The 14,722-nt window shown below is 49.2% G+C and overlaps 1 protein-coding gene across 6 annotated transcripts; it reads left to right on the plus strand.

Moving 5' to 3' along the window:
* Window positions 1-4,117: 4,117 nt before the first annotated feature.
* hspa12a (heat shock protein 12A) lies at window positions 4,118-13,900 on the plus strand. 6 transcript variants are annotated; one of them, XM_061285498.1, is made up of 13 exons: window positions 4,118-4,358; window positions 7,166-7,242; window positions 7,325-7,452; window positions 7,539-7,725; window positions 7,844-7,948; window positions 8,195-8,311; window positions 9,178-9,352; window positions 9,439-9,453; window positions 9,714-9,806; window positions 10,490-10,594; window positions 10,689-10,947; window positions 11,065-11,168; window positions 11,259-13,900. In XM_061285498.1, the coding sequence occupies exons 1-13, from the start codon at window positions 4,328-4,330 to the stop codon at window positions 11,888-11,890; spliced, it is 2,028 nt and encodes a 675-aa protein (XP_061141482.1). In that variant the 5' UTR covers window positions 4,118-4,327; the 3' UTR covers window positions 11,891-13,900. The 6 variants fall into 6 exon arrangements, with proteins under 6 accessions (XP_061141482.1, XP_061141483.1, XP_061141485.1 ...); XM_061285499.1 differs by having other exon boundaries at window positions 9,717-9,806; XM_061285501.1 differs by lacking the exon at window positions 9,439-9,453 and having other exon boundaries at window positions 9,717-9,806.
* Window positions 13,901-14,722: the final 822 nt, after the last annotated feature.

Below are 14,722 nucleotides of genomic sequence, written 5' to 3' on the forward strand. Positions count from 1 at the left end.
CTATAAGTCGCGTTTTTTTTCATAGTTTGGGGGGGGGGGGGGCGACTTATACTCAGGAGCGACTTATATACATATATATGTTTTTTTTTCACTTTATTGGGCATTTTATGGCTGGTGCGACTTATACTCCAGTGCGACTTTAGTCCGAAAATTACGGGAGTTGTCAGCACCCCTTGCTTGCCTTTGCCACATGCTATTTGCTTCTTTGCTCGCTTTGTTTTTACGCACCCCTTGCTTGCCTTTGCCACATGCTATTTGCTTCTTTGCTCGCTTTGTTTTTACGCACCCCTTGCTTGCCTTTGCCACATGCTATTTGCTTCTTTGCTTTGTTTGTTTTCACACACTCGTTGTTCTGTCTTCGAAATACATACATCAACAAAACTGAAGACAAAGCCAGTCGTGATAATACAGGGCAGAATGGAATGCTGGAGCAACGCTTTGAGCAGAACCTTTGCAAGCATTAAAAGACCTCTTGAGATTGAAAATGACGGTGAGCTCCAGCCTCCTCGTCGACATTCTCCTGTCAAATATAGCAGGCTCAAATAGGCCCATCGTTGTAGTCTGCTCTCTCTTTTTCTCGTCCACAGGACAGAAGGTTACAACAGCAGGGTGTCCAACACTTAAAAAAAATTGCTGCTGCTGCTGCTGCTGCTGCTGCTGCAAGTGACATCAAAATGTAGCCAGGCCACTCTGGTCTAATTGACATAAATGGCACATGAAATTGGGCCGGATGAAAAGTGTCGCTCGCTAATTGATCACCGAAGAGTAACGCTGAATGTCTGTTTAAAGCCGCTCTGGTTTCCATTGTGTAAAGGAGAGGGGGTGGCATAGTTCCGCTCGTCTTCCCTGTACAGATCATTCCCTCAATGCAGTCCCCAAATCTTCCGATTGCTGTGCGCGAGCGAGGCCGTGAAAAGAATCAAGCAATCGTATGAATTCATCTGCTTTGGAAAGAAAGCTGAGCTGCCTTGTGGTCAGTCGCCATTTTGTGTCCGTCCTCCCGTCGGCGTGAAAGCGACAGCGTTTGGTGACATCAACGCGCTCAAATGAATTGCCATTAGGCTGCATGTGATATTAAAAAGCTTGTGTGGGCTCTGTGCAGGTCACAGCAATAAAAGTAGCCAGCCGGCCGGCTCCAGCCAGCCAGCCAGCCAGCCAGCCGGCCAGCCTCATTAGTGCATCCTTTTTCTCTTTCCCCACTAAAGAGCAGGGGAGCTTTTGCTTTTGCTTTTGCTTTTGCTTTTGCTTTTGCTTTTGCTTTTGCCTGCTCCGTCACCCTCACTAATTGCACCTAATTAAAATATCCCAGTCATGTTTTCAAACTTGGCCAGGTGTGCTTTCAATGGGGATATTGCTCCTCTTTAAACTGCTATCGGCAGAAGAATGGCTTTGCATGGGTGCTGGGACACAGCTCAATGTTACTGAATAACTAGTGGCTGGCTATATAGTGGCCCTTGGGGAATGAATCATTTCAAGGCTACATATGTTCTTTCTGTGTTTTCCTTTACGTTGTGCACATAGAAATTGGGACAAAGCCTGGGCGTTTAGAGTATCGAAAAATGTGAATAACACCACGGCAGAATGGCTTTGTTAAAAAAAAAAACATTGTACGTTAGTGGTATTAATTAGCATTGTTATAAAAGCTCATGTTTATTATATATACCGTAATTTTCGGACTATAAGTCGCACCGGAGTATAAGTCGCACCGGCCATAAAATGCCCAGAAAAGTGAAAAAAAAAACATATCTATGTATTTAAGTCGCCCCCCCACCCAAACTATGGAAAAAAACTGCGACTTATAGTCCGAAAATTACGGTAAACACTTTTAGGAACAACGACAAAAGATCGACTTGCTTTTTGACATAGTGACAATGAAACGTAAAAGTTGGAATTCATTTCTTGAACCATTGTCCCGTGCACGCTGTTGTCATGAATGAAATGATATGATGACATCACACGTCCACAAAGTGCCAAATGTGTCCATCCAGTCCACCACCTGCGCCAGCCACCATTGTGAGCTGCTTTGACTCAAATTGGCTGTCCCGTTTTCTCTCCCAAATAGAATAGAATAGAATAGAATAGATGGACGGAGCCCACGTGTTGAGTGTCGCACGGAACGTACGCTGTCTCGTAGTGGAATAATGCGCCAAAGCCATGAAATGGAGTTGGAGCTCGCTAATATCCTCCAATCAAAGGTAAGGAGTGGCCTAATGAGCTCGTCTTCTGCTCTTTGCGCTTGAGATGGCTTTTTGCCTCATCCCTTCCTTCATTTCCACGTGTTACAATCATCCATCCTTGATGAGTTAAAAGCAAGGAGAGCCCAAAAATGAAAAGCCTACTTTTAAGCCAGCGTCTCCTGTGACTTCATTCTGGATGACATTTATGCATTAAGCATGGGCGCTCGCCAGAAAGACAATTAGATCAGCATACTCTCCATTTTACCATATCGGCTCGAGCTCGACCTAGCTATCTAGTAGGTGTGCAAATGCATTTGACAATTCACCTTTGTCTCACAGTCAAGAGGTTCTTGGTTCTTCTGCAAAGTGTTTGTGTGTTTACTCAAAATGCACATTTTGAAAAGACTTGCATGCCACAGTGGTTGGTCAAAGTGCTACTGAGGTAGGTGCCTGGCTGGCAACAGCAACTTGCAAGTGTCACGTTGCGTCGCCAGAGGCCACTGTTTACAAAAGAACAAGTGACAAAAGGAGGGCAAATGGTCACCCCACGCCTCGCCACGCCATCATGCATCCGCCCCCTTTTTTGTCTGTCTGGCATGTTGCCCATTATAGCACATTGGCCAACAAAAAAACTGTCAGCCATGAGTGCACACTTGATTAGGCTAGGCACAAATAGGGTGGTGTCATGTACTCCAGGCACCAGTCAGGATTGGGGGAAAACGGGACACGAGACGAGACGAGACGAGACAAGGACAATGACTGAAAGGAAGCAACGACTAAATAGCCCCAAAACCGACGAGGCAAGTTGCAGCAAGTAAATACACGCAAAGTGACGAGGCAACTGATGGCTTGATCGCCGCCGCCGCCGCCGCCACGAGAAGTCAATACAGAAAAACCAATGAGACGCACGTGACAAAACGTCAACCGAAAGCATGGATGTCTGTGGCAAGTCACTTTGTTGGAGGAATTTCACATCAACCCTGCCCTGCCCAGCCCAGCCCAGCCCAGCCCAGCCCAGCCCAGCGTTTGACCTGCAAAGCGGGTTACTCGGTCGGGCCTCCCATGCAAATAACCGCTAGACATTCTCACAAGCCAACCTCACTTGAGAAAAATGCGGAGGACACCGCTGTTGTTACTCAACTGGGATGAGTGGAAACATCTGGTGAAGCGGTCGGTGCAAGGTAAACAATTTGCTCATCCGTGTTGACAAGACAAAGATCACTGTTGACTCTAGAAAACCTCCAGCCGGTCACAACCTTCGACTGCGTTGGAAATTGGCAGCAGCCTTTGCCAAGAAACCCGGATCCTGAAAAAGCCACAAGAGCGCCTAGCTGCACTCCAGCCCGGCCGGATGAGGAGACTTTCCCCACAAGGACAACTTCCCAAAGAGCTGGCCCCCGGGCCTCGGGTTTGACACCTACGCCGTAGAGGAAACTTATTTCGGCCGCTCGTAGCCTACCCGGCCGGGATCTTGGTCTTTCGGTCATTGCCGAGGAAATGAGTTTTCATGCTACACATCACTGACCATAAAAAGCGAACCTTTGTGTATCTTGCCATGTGAAGAGATTGACAATAAAGCAGACTTTGACTAATGGGGCCCTCAACTACCATCCTAATTCATTGGGATCAACATATGCATGCTTATGTGTGGAGGGAGGGGGGTCCTGCGCCAAACTGCGGCACCTCCACCAGCAGCAGCACCAGCACCAGCAGCAGCACCAGCACCAGCACCAGCAGCAGCAGCAGCAGCAGCAGCAGCAGCAGCAGCACCATGCAGCAGCAGGGATTATTCCAGGCTAGGACAGCCGAGAATGTGATGGGCGGGGTTTTGAGTGCAGCCGCGGCAATGAGGGGTCCCAACATCCTCGGTGCTCCCTCCCTTTCTCCCTCCCTTTCTCCCTCCCTGTCTCCCTCCCTCCCTGTCTCCCTCCCTGACTTCAGAGAGCAGGTCGTCCGTCCCTTTCCATTGCTCCATGTGCTTTATCTTCCCGACCACGGGACGTTGCAAGGGGAAGTGAAGTTGCAATCCCCCCCCCCCCCCCCCTCGCTCTTAGCTTTGTATGTGATTTGACCTCTGCTTGTGTTCTCCCCCTAAAAACAAGCCGATTGCCTGGTGTAGCTGCATCGGGGAGAAGCACGGCAAAGGCTCGATGACGACGAAAGAAGACAACATTATAACAGGTATGGCGTGTGCCCGAATGCAATTGGTGCTTGAAAGTGCATGCTTCAACATGATTTGCTCTTGAAAGAAATCCGTGGGAACTCTGGAAAGTGTTATGGAGCAGAGCACACCGTAAGGTCGGTCGGTCGCGTTCGCCATTGCCTCATAGGGGAACTAACTGCAGTGTGGAGCGACCTCGGCTCGCCTCGCCTCGCCCTGCTTCCTCCTTACTTAAGCATCCTTTTGGAGTTCACTTTGCCATCTTTTGTCATTTCCGACGCTTTAATAATGCCCCTCGGCTGCTTGATTACGGTACTGAGCTGGATCACGGCCCATCCCACCAGAGTTGAGACACTGCAGCAAAAAAAAAAAAAAAAAAAAAAAGTCTGCACCATGTCAGGTAGCGCAGTGTTTCACGCTTGGCTGCATCTGCGCTTGCTTGCTTGCTTGCTTGCTTGCCAACAACGCATCTCAAAGCGTCGCTATTTGACCTATTCGGAGCACTTTCATCAAATGAACTAAAGCCAAATACAGAACGCTGGTGTGTGATGAAGAGCATTGTAGCTACTGTTAGCCTAAATGATCATTAAATGGGTGGCTTGCCGGATATGCATTCCATAGTCCATTTGAATTACGGTCAATTGGTCTTCGCTGCTACCATTAAAAAGATAGACCCATTGCTACTTGATGATGTTTTCAAACAAAAATGCCCTCATTTTTCAGCTTGATATTGACTCTTTTGTACCCTGCCAAGCGGCTGGCAACCAGCTTGATGGTGCACCACCACATCTCTTCCATCACAGGCACCAGCTCACCTGCAAGCCAAGTGGGACAGAAAACGGGATTAAGATGCCTTTTGTTGACTATCGTACTTGGAGCTAGTTGAAACGGCCGACACTGCCATAAGCGATCTGGACCTTTCTCTCTCTCTCCATCAGCTGCAGAGGTGCCCTGCCCTACCCTGCCCTACCCTACCCTACCCTACCCTACCCTACCCTACCCTACCCTACCCTACCCTGCCCTGCCCTGCCCTGCCCTGCCCTGCCCTGCCCTGCCCTGCCCTGCCCTACCCTACCTTGCCCTACTTTCTGTGATGCCAACCACCCCTGCCAGTCAGACCTATAGTGGAATCCTCTGTCATGCTACTGTTAGCTGTCATGCCCTGCCTGCAGTGTTTGTCAAGTGGTGACCAAAATTAGCTCAGGCAAGCCTATGCTAACAAGGCATACTCACCATTTGAATGACTTCCAGTAGTGGTTGTGGTTGTTATTTTGGCTTGAGACTGGCTTTGCAACTCTTCACATGAGAAGCACATTTTGCCTGTGTGGAGCTTGCACCTTCTTCTCTTCCCTCGCTATGCTAATAGTAATGACTAGGAGGCTGCCTGCTCACTTGAACTATTTTCCAGCAAGATGGAGCCGTAGCTGTGGAGCCTTCTCTGCGCAAGAAGGTCTCACCCTCCGGGATTCCTGCTCTTCTACCCCTCTCTTGCGAGCCTGTGTGATAATGCGTGACCTTGCAGTCTCAACTCCTACGTACTATGTGCAAAGAGTGTCATGGAGAAGGGAAAGGCAGTGAAAGCAAGCAAAGGGTCGCATCGCATGGCGTGGCGTGGCGTGGCAGCAGGCAGGATAACAGCATGGTTCAAGCTACCCAGTTTGTGCCAACCAAGCCTATTCTAACAGCCTTGAAATGAATCACAGAAATGAAATCAAACAAAATCATTTCGGTAGTCTTTATATCGTCCATTAAAAAAAATATTTGTGGAAAATGTATTTAGGACGAGCAGACCATGTTCGGGTTAGTGGCGTAGAATCAAGCTTCAGCGGTAACGCTCCATCCCTTTTCCGACCTGCTTCTCCTTTCGAGCATTTTCAGACAAATGGCACCAAAGAGAAACGGGATCATTAGTGTGAAATGAGAAGCCCCGATGACTACTTGTCATCGACGACACGCAGGAAGCAGTGCCAGCAAGACGAATGGGGTTCATCAAATTGAATGCAAGCAATCGGACTCTTTTTGTTGGCAAGATGCATCGTAGAAGTTAGGGCTTAGATCTGCGTCGAAAGCCTTGCTGCCCATGACCATTCCCTACTGTCCTCCTGTACATATGTAGTATCATCCGCGTGATACACTTTTGGACTCGCCTACGGGTAAGAGTCAAAGTCAATCATGTATTTCTGCCGTCGATTTCATTTCGGGGAGGTTGTCAAGGGGATTTGGGGACTCTGAAATTGGATTGCGGGTGTAGCCACGGGTGGTCTGTAATTCGCCTCTCTAATTGCTTGCCAAAGTGTATTGTGGGACTTGAAAGCACTCATCTTCTCCATAGGGGTGGGAAAAATGAGGGTGCTCACTCACTCACTCACTCACTCGCTGGATGGCTGGCTGGTTCCATAAAAGGATTAGATAACACGAGAACGTCATGCTGCGAGACAATTCGACAACATGCTTGGTCCGACAAATTGATTATGATTGTGTGCGTTCACACAACACTAAAAAGTGGAGGCTATTAAGACAGACAAATACAACTAATGGTTACGCACTTTCTGTCATTCAATTCAAATGTCAAGTCATTTTGAAAATGACTTTGACTGAATGGATGGACAAGCTGTTGAACCGTTCCAAAAAGCAACATGAACTGATCCCTTTTTCTTCTCTTTCTTTTTCATCTTGGGTGATGTCTTGTAACACTTTGGAGGGACTTTTGGTTCAATACGGATACGGAACTGTATGACGGCAGGGACCTTTGACGTTCCACTTGATCTTATTCTTACATGATGAAAGTTGAGATGGTATTCATGCGTCCTTTTTCCTCTTTGTCCAGATGAAATGGCGAACCCATCTCCGGCAAAGAGCATCGGCGACCCTGGAATCACACCGCTGTCGCCCACCCATATTCAGGCAATTCTTCTGCACCGGTTGCGAACGCGCGTGCTACGAGCTGGGCTAACTCGCGTCCCTTTCCGTTGCGCGGCGGCGGCAGAATGACGCCGAGGAGCAGGTTCCGTCGGGAATGGCCTTTGTGGTGGTGGTGGCCATCGACTTTGGCACGACGTCCAGCGGCTACGCTTATGCCTTCACTAAGGAGCCCGAGTGCATTCACACCATGAGGTATGTTGATCGTTTGAGTTTCCAACCATGAATTTTCTCATGGACAAAAGGAGAAAAAGTCAAAGCTACTTTCATTTGCACCCCAGGCGATGGGAGGGTGGTGATCCTGGAGTGTCCAACCAGAAGACACCAACCACAATCTTGCTGACCCCAGACAGAAAGTTTCACAGTTTTGGCTACGCAGCCCGTGACTTTTACCATGACCTGGAGCCCAGTGAGTCCAAGCACTGGCTCTACCTGGAGAAATTCAAAATGAAACTCCATACCACAGCGGTAAGAAGCATGCTCACAGAACCCAGGAAATGGATCCCTGTAAAAGTGACCTTTACTTTGTGTGTGTGTGTGTGTGTGTGTGTGTGTGTGTGTTTGTCATCATCATCCCCACAAACAGAATCTGTCCATCAACACAGATCTCCAGGCAGCCAACGGGAAGCGCGTGAAAGCTTTGGACATCTTTGCCTATGCGTTGGCTTTCTTTAAGGAGCAAGCACTCAAGGTGATGAGGAAGGATCAGCGTTGAGGGCACCCTGTATTTGCAGACACAAATTCTTACTTAAACTGAGCGTGCACCTCCGAATACCTATTGCGTTCTCAACAAAAGGCCGACGTGTCGGGAGGAGGAAAAAACCCCACCGACCGACCCGATCCATACAAATGCTACCTAGATGCACGCATGCGTAGGTACCGTATATGGAAGTGATCCATCCGTATTTGACTGGCGTGTTTGCTCTTCGCCTCGCAGGAGCTGAGCGACCAGACGGGTGGCGACTTTGACAATAATGATGTCCGATGGGTCATCACCGTTCCTGCCATCTGGAAAATGCCAGCAAAGCAATTCATGAGGGAAGCTGCTTATAAGGTGATCTCTGAATTCCATTTCAAACATCCAAACGTATGCAATGGAGAAACGCCCACGCCTGTTTTCCAGGGTTAAGATGGGACGCGACGTTGCGCATGGACCTATGCTACTGGCACTGAGCATATTTTGCTTCTCCTAACGCCGCATCTTCCAGACGCTGGTGGTTATGTCAATGAGCGTCGCTTCTCCTTTATCGCTCTGATATGAGCCGTCGGCTGCACTGCGTCGCATCTGGAAGTCGCTCTTTGTGTTTTGGGCCATGACATCACGGTGTGCCGTTGTCCTTTTGTTGCACTTGCATGTTTCCTGAAAAAGGAAGCGGGATGTGGACGATTTCATGGGTGCAGACACAGGAAGGAAAAGGCAGGGCTTGGAGCGCTTATCAGCCATGTGTCTGGAGGGAGGGAGGGAGGGAGGGAGGGAGGGAGGGCAGCGTGGTGGTGGTGGTGGTGGTGGTGGTGGTGGTGGCGGCGTGAGCTGAATGTGAGAAAGGGAGCAGTGGATGGGTTGGGCATCTGCAGTGACTCAGCATTGGCACTGAGCTTGCTTCCGTCATAGAGGAAAGAGGGAGGGAGGGAGGGAGGGAGGCAAGAGCCATCCAATATTCAGGCCGTCTCCCGGGGCCATGACGTCATCCGCAGCCCGTCGTTTATAGACCAGCCAAGCCCTCGGACGTAATTGGATGGTCCTGATTCTTTGAAAGAGTGCACTTTGAAATAAGGTCACGGGTTCTCTGGGTTTATGGAGAGAAGGCCAAAAACAGGCCTCTGTTCTGTTCATGCTTCATTCCTGACCTAATATTGTTTGATTGGTTTCCATGTGCAGTGCAATGTTATTCCAAGGTGATCTTTCCTTCCTTTTGGTAGTCGGGTCTGGTGCCCCGTGACAACCCGGAGCAACTGATCATTGCCCTGGAACCCGAGGCGGCGTCCATCTACTGCCGTAAGCTCCGCCTTCACCAGATGGTGGATTTGAATAACCAGACGGCCGCTCCGAACGGCTGCAGTCTCACAGACAATGTTGACAGTACAATGAGCCAAGGTAAGTCGTCTTTTCCAATCACTCAAAGTCTTTCTTTCCTGTGACTTACATTTTTCTGCTCTGCTGTATCCTCCGTTCTCCTGTAGCTTCTCCGGGCCATGGTAAACAAAGCTTCATTTTACATTCCGATAGATGCATGGTGGATGGAAAAAAAATCTCATCGAATCGAAACCAAGGCGAAATAGTTGTTTTCTTCAATGTTCTGTTGTGTTCTTTTTCAACAAATGTTTGTTTTATGCGCTGCCTCTGAACCGAGCCAATGTGTCTTTGGTGCTGGCTTGGCAAAACAAAACAAAGCAGAGCAGAGCTTGGCATCGCATTCCTTATCACACTCTCACAAACTCTTTTTCCCGTTAACAAGCAGCCAACAAGGAGCATGTTCGGCGCAACCGGCAAAGTCGCACCTTCTTGGTGGAAAATGTCATAGGGGAGATTTGGTCGGAGCTGGAAGAAGGTAGCGTCCTTTTCACCTGCCTGTCTGTCCTTCTGTTTCTTCTGCTTCTCTTGCTCTTTCCTCTGATGCAGTCCTACTTTAGCATTTAGATGAACCAACCAGTTCTATTCCCAAGAGGTTCTGAAAATCAGTGAAGGGTATTTTCCAAACTGCAGCTTCAACAATGATGCCCTTACTTCATCTATTTTTATGGCTGAGCAACACCACTAATGTACGTTCAGCCACGAGCCACCATCAATCAAGTGTGAGAACAAAGGGGGGGTCCAAATTCTCCCAAAGTCAGGAAGTGGTGCCAGCACGCCCGTTTTATGTGGAATATACATATATACAAGCCACTGCTTTTGTGCAAATTGCCATACTGAATGTCTATCCAGGTTTTTCCCTGATGGATTTCAGTGGGCCTCACTTGTACACATACACCGATTTGGGACCCTATTGGCCCCCTCCGTCCCATCCATCCCATCCATCCATCCCATCCCATCCCATGCATCCATCCATCCATTCATCCATCCATCCCGTATGAATATTGTATGTGACATTTGGGAATATAATCCAACCCCAATGAAGGATACAAGTCCATGCATGTGGGGGGAATCATTTACAGGAATCATCTCATCATGTTGGAGCTCTCCAAACACTCTGTATTGTGTTTGTTTGTTTGTTTGTTTGGTTTTTACACGCAGGTGACCGGTATGTGGTGGTGGACTGTGGAGGCGGGACAGTGGACCTGACTGTCCATCAGATCCGTCTCCCAGAAGGACATCTGAAAGAGCTGTACAAAGCTTCTGGTACCTTTTTTTTTTTTTTTTTTCTTTCTCCTGACTACTTCTCTGCACGCTTTTCTTTTGGCTTTTCACTCAGCTCACTGGTTTTCCACATCAGGCGGACCGTACGGCTCTCTGGGGATCGACTATGAATTTGAGAAGCTGCTGTGTCAGATCTTTGGCCAGGACTTCATCGACCAGTTCAAAATCAAGCGGCCAGCCGCTTGGGTGGACCTCATGATTGCCTTTGAATCGCGGAAGCGGGCGGCGGCACCAGGCAGGGCCAACCCGCTCAATATTAACTTGCCCTTCTCCTTCATCGACTACTACAAGAAGTTCAGGGGCCACAGTGTGGAACATGCGCTGCGCAAAAGCAAGTAAGTGAGTGAGTGAGTGAGTGGGCTGGCCAAAAAGTTCTGGATTCGGTCCATTCTCTTCCGAATCCATCGTCTCCGCTGTGACCTACGTCATCGAAGCCCCCCTTTTCTCTGCAGTGTGGATTTTGTGAAGTGGTCATCGCAGGGCATGCTGAGGATGAGTCCCGACGCCATGAATTCCCTTTTCAAGCCCACCGTCGACCACATCATTCAACATCTCAGTAAGATACACTTTTACGGCTGGCGCGGTAGCCGGAAACCAGGATGACGCGTGCTATGAATAAACCCATGGGATTCGGTGTCCCCCGCAGATGAGCTCTTCGAGAAACCCGAGGTGAGCGACATCAAGTTCCTTTTCCTGGTGGGAGGTTTCGCCGAGTCGGCTCTGCTGCAGCAGGCCGTCCAGAACATGCTTCAGGGCCGCAGTCGCATTATTATCCCCCACGACGTGGGTCTGACCATCCTGAAGGGCGCCGTGCTGTTCGGCTTAGACCCCAGCATCATCAAAGTCCGCCGCTCGCCACTTACCTACGGCGTGGGCGTCCTCAATCGTTTTGTGGAGGGCAAGCATCCTCCCGAGAAGCTGCTGGTGAAGGACGGCACGCGCTGGTGCACGGACGTTTTCGACACCTTCATCGCCGCCGACCAGTCGGTGGCGCTGGGCGAGATGGTCAAGCGTAGCTACACGCCGGCCAAGCCCTCGCAGCAAATTATCGTCATCCACGTCTACTGCGCCGAGAAGGAGAAGGTGGCCTTCATCAGCGAGTCGGGCGTCAAGAAGTGCGGCTCTCTCCGCTTAGACGTGAGCGGCACGGAAAGCGCCGCCCCGCGCCGCGAGATCCAGACGCTCATGCAGTTTGGCGACACCGAGATTCGGGCCGTGGCGGTGGACGTGTCCACCGGGCGCACAGTCAAGGCCAGTATTGACTTCCTCAGCCATTAAGGAAGGAGGCCGAAAATTCTAAGGAAGGAGGCCGAAAAAGGCCTCGGCCGCATCCGTCCTACGTGTACTAAATTGACTTTTGGCCCGATCCATATAGTAATAGCAATTCAGGCCAGTCGTTTAACCAATCCGGCCGGCCGGCCCATTCCAATGTACGCTTTAGGCCTGATCTCTTATTAGCTGACGCAAACAAGGTGTGGATTATCTGCATTGAAAAAAACAAAACAAAATGCTGAAGCTGTGAATGGTAAATGAGCAGAAAAGAGCTCACGTGCAAGTCGTAAACCTGGGTGGCAAGTACGCTTATTGGTCTTCTGAATTCCCATTGGATTTGGCTCGTTCCGTTCAAGCGTCCCCCAAATGCAATTGAGCACGGCCACCTTTGTCGTTTGGGCAAATGTGAGGTTGGTAGGGCTCGCGCTCTTTGCATGAAAGGCCAGAGCACGCGGGCCTTGAACCGAAAGTCTTGAAGGTCAAATGGTGAAAGATAAATGAAGAGGCTCAACGGTGACAAAGGCTGCAGTTGCACTCAAATCCATCATTATTTCTTCATGCTTCCTTCCAGTCATTCGTTACTTTCTCCGTTGGATAGGCGCAGATTTAGTGTCACAGAGTAAGAGTTGTTTATTTCTGTATAGACAGTCTTGAAATAGTGTACAGATTTGTAGCCTTAGCGTGCGTCGACTTTTCTCATTGAGCACAGCATGAAAGCCGCCGTGGCGTGGCGTGGCAGGCCCAAGACAAACAGGTCTTTCTTTCTTTCTTTCATTCATGATGCTTCCATTTTGTCACAACACTGCCAGCTTGCGCCTCTTCCAAAAAGAGGGCAATGGAATGTCTAATCAACAGAATTCAGACCATCAAATGGCTTCCCTCATTTAGTCAATCACTGAATAGCAGGCCAAATGTTGTGTTTCTCAAAATGGCCGAGGTTAAATTGAAAGGGAATGAGTCTGTGGTCGGGCAGAGGATGGGAGGGAGGGAGGGAGGGAGGTATGGATGGAGGGCCAATAGCCTGCCTGCGTGGCTGCCTGCCTGCCTTCCTTTGGCTTTTGTTTGTTTACCTTTCGGGAAATACAGCGCACAGGTCAAGCGGCGTTGACAAGAAGGCATTTTGGAACGTTCTCAACTCTTATCGAATAGTTTGCCGTCCAGACAAGTCCCGGACCTCGTTACGATGGCCGTACGATTGTCTTTCACTTTTGCGTTGTTGGGCCAGTCGAAATGTTATTGACCACAATTTGCACACACTCAGTAAGACCTATGTTGGTGGGAAATGTGAATCCAGTCACGACGGAGCCATGCTCCTGTTTTAATACTGTTCCGATAACATTGATCTCTTCAAGAGGTGTAGAGCACTGAAAAGGACTTTGCGGGTTCTCCTCTATTGTGGGATTTCCATGCCGTGCAGGCTTGTCACCCAGCATTCTGCGCCGATGGCAGGCAAAAAGGGCACTTTTCTGTCAATGATATCAAATGCCAATTGTAGTCTGGCAGCAGCAGCAGCAGCAGCAGCAGGGCACGTGCGGCTGCGGTCGGCGCCGCTTCCCGCAATGCACGCTTTGCATGGCTCGCAAACCCAAATGCATCCGAGGAAAAACAAGATTGACAGCTGCTCGGGAGGGAAGCTGTCAAACGAGCACCACATCACTCTACTCTATACTGTACTATTGCAATTATCAAATGGAATCACGTGGACTGGGTACTTTCTTACTTTGAATCTATCCATCTGGAGTTGCTCATGGTGTCCCATTTGTCAGAAAGAGGGGGACGTCCACTACCAGTTGATCCTGTCAACTCGAGTCAACGTTTTGTCCAGTCTAAGGCGGAACGTGACCACCTTTCTTTTCCCGAGTCGTAAAGCAAGCGCCGTATTTGCTTCTCCGCACAATACTAAGTCAATCACTCCTGAATGTACTTTTTCTCGTTCATCGGATCCTTCCTTTTTCTGTTGCTTCGTGTCGTTGTCTGCTCATTCCATTGAATAAAGTGTATTCTAATCCTTTACAACTCTTCACTGTCAGATTCTCATGAATAAACCGGTGCATTCCAAATGATTGATTCCTCTGATCATGAGGCATTTGGAAAGATTTCTGCTGCTTTGTAGGTCTTCCACCAGAATGCAAGCCATTGGGAAGCTCATTTGCCAACGCTCCGTTTGGGTTGGATATCTCGGCAGATGACCGATGTTCCCCATCCGCCACTTCCGGAGGGAGGTGCATGCTGCCAGGAAGAATGGCCAAAAGGTACAAAGCCAAAGTTGCCCAGTATTGAGCAAAGGCTACGAATACTACGACTAATACGCACGTCTCACAATTCGGAGGCGCAGAGGTCCTTCCATTTGTCTTGTGGCCTTTCCAAGTGGAGTTGGCGTGAGTGCATGTTTTCCCCCCCATCTGCAATTCCCACGCTAGGTAGGTCGATTGAGCGCTCTAAATTGTCCGTCGGTGCGAATGCGACTGAATGCTTGTTTGTGTGCGTGTGCCCTGCCATTGAACGGCAACCCGTTTAGGGGTCGTGCAAACTGCTGCTGTGAAAGACTGGAAAAAAGGCAATAGGACCCATCAAATTGACCATATTCTTTTTACAGAAGTAGCATTAAAGAGCCCCTCGAGTTGCTTTTTGTACTCCTGCACAGTGCATTTGTGGGCAGGTTGCATAGGCATGGCCCATTTTCCTCCAATCGCCGTTGCTACGGTAATGGGGCGGCTCCTTCACTCCCAGAAATCAGGAAGTGACGAAAGGAAAAAAAAAAACGTGACACAACCTCCTCACGTAAAGTTGGATGACATAGGTCAACTTGATTGCAATGTTTGTCTTATCTTGTGAAAT

This window comes from Syngnathus typhle, linkage group LG8, assembly GCF_033458585.1.
Source record: "Syngnathus typhle isolate RoL2023-S1 ecotype Sweden linkage group LG8, RoL_Styp_1.0, whole genome shotgun sequence".
Taxonomy (NCBI): Eukaryota; Metazoa; Chordata; class Actinopteri; order Syngnathiformes; family Syngnathidae; genus Syngnathus; species Syngnathus typhle.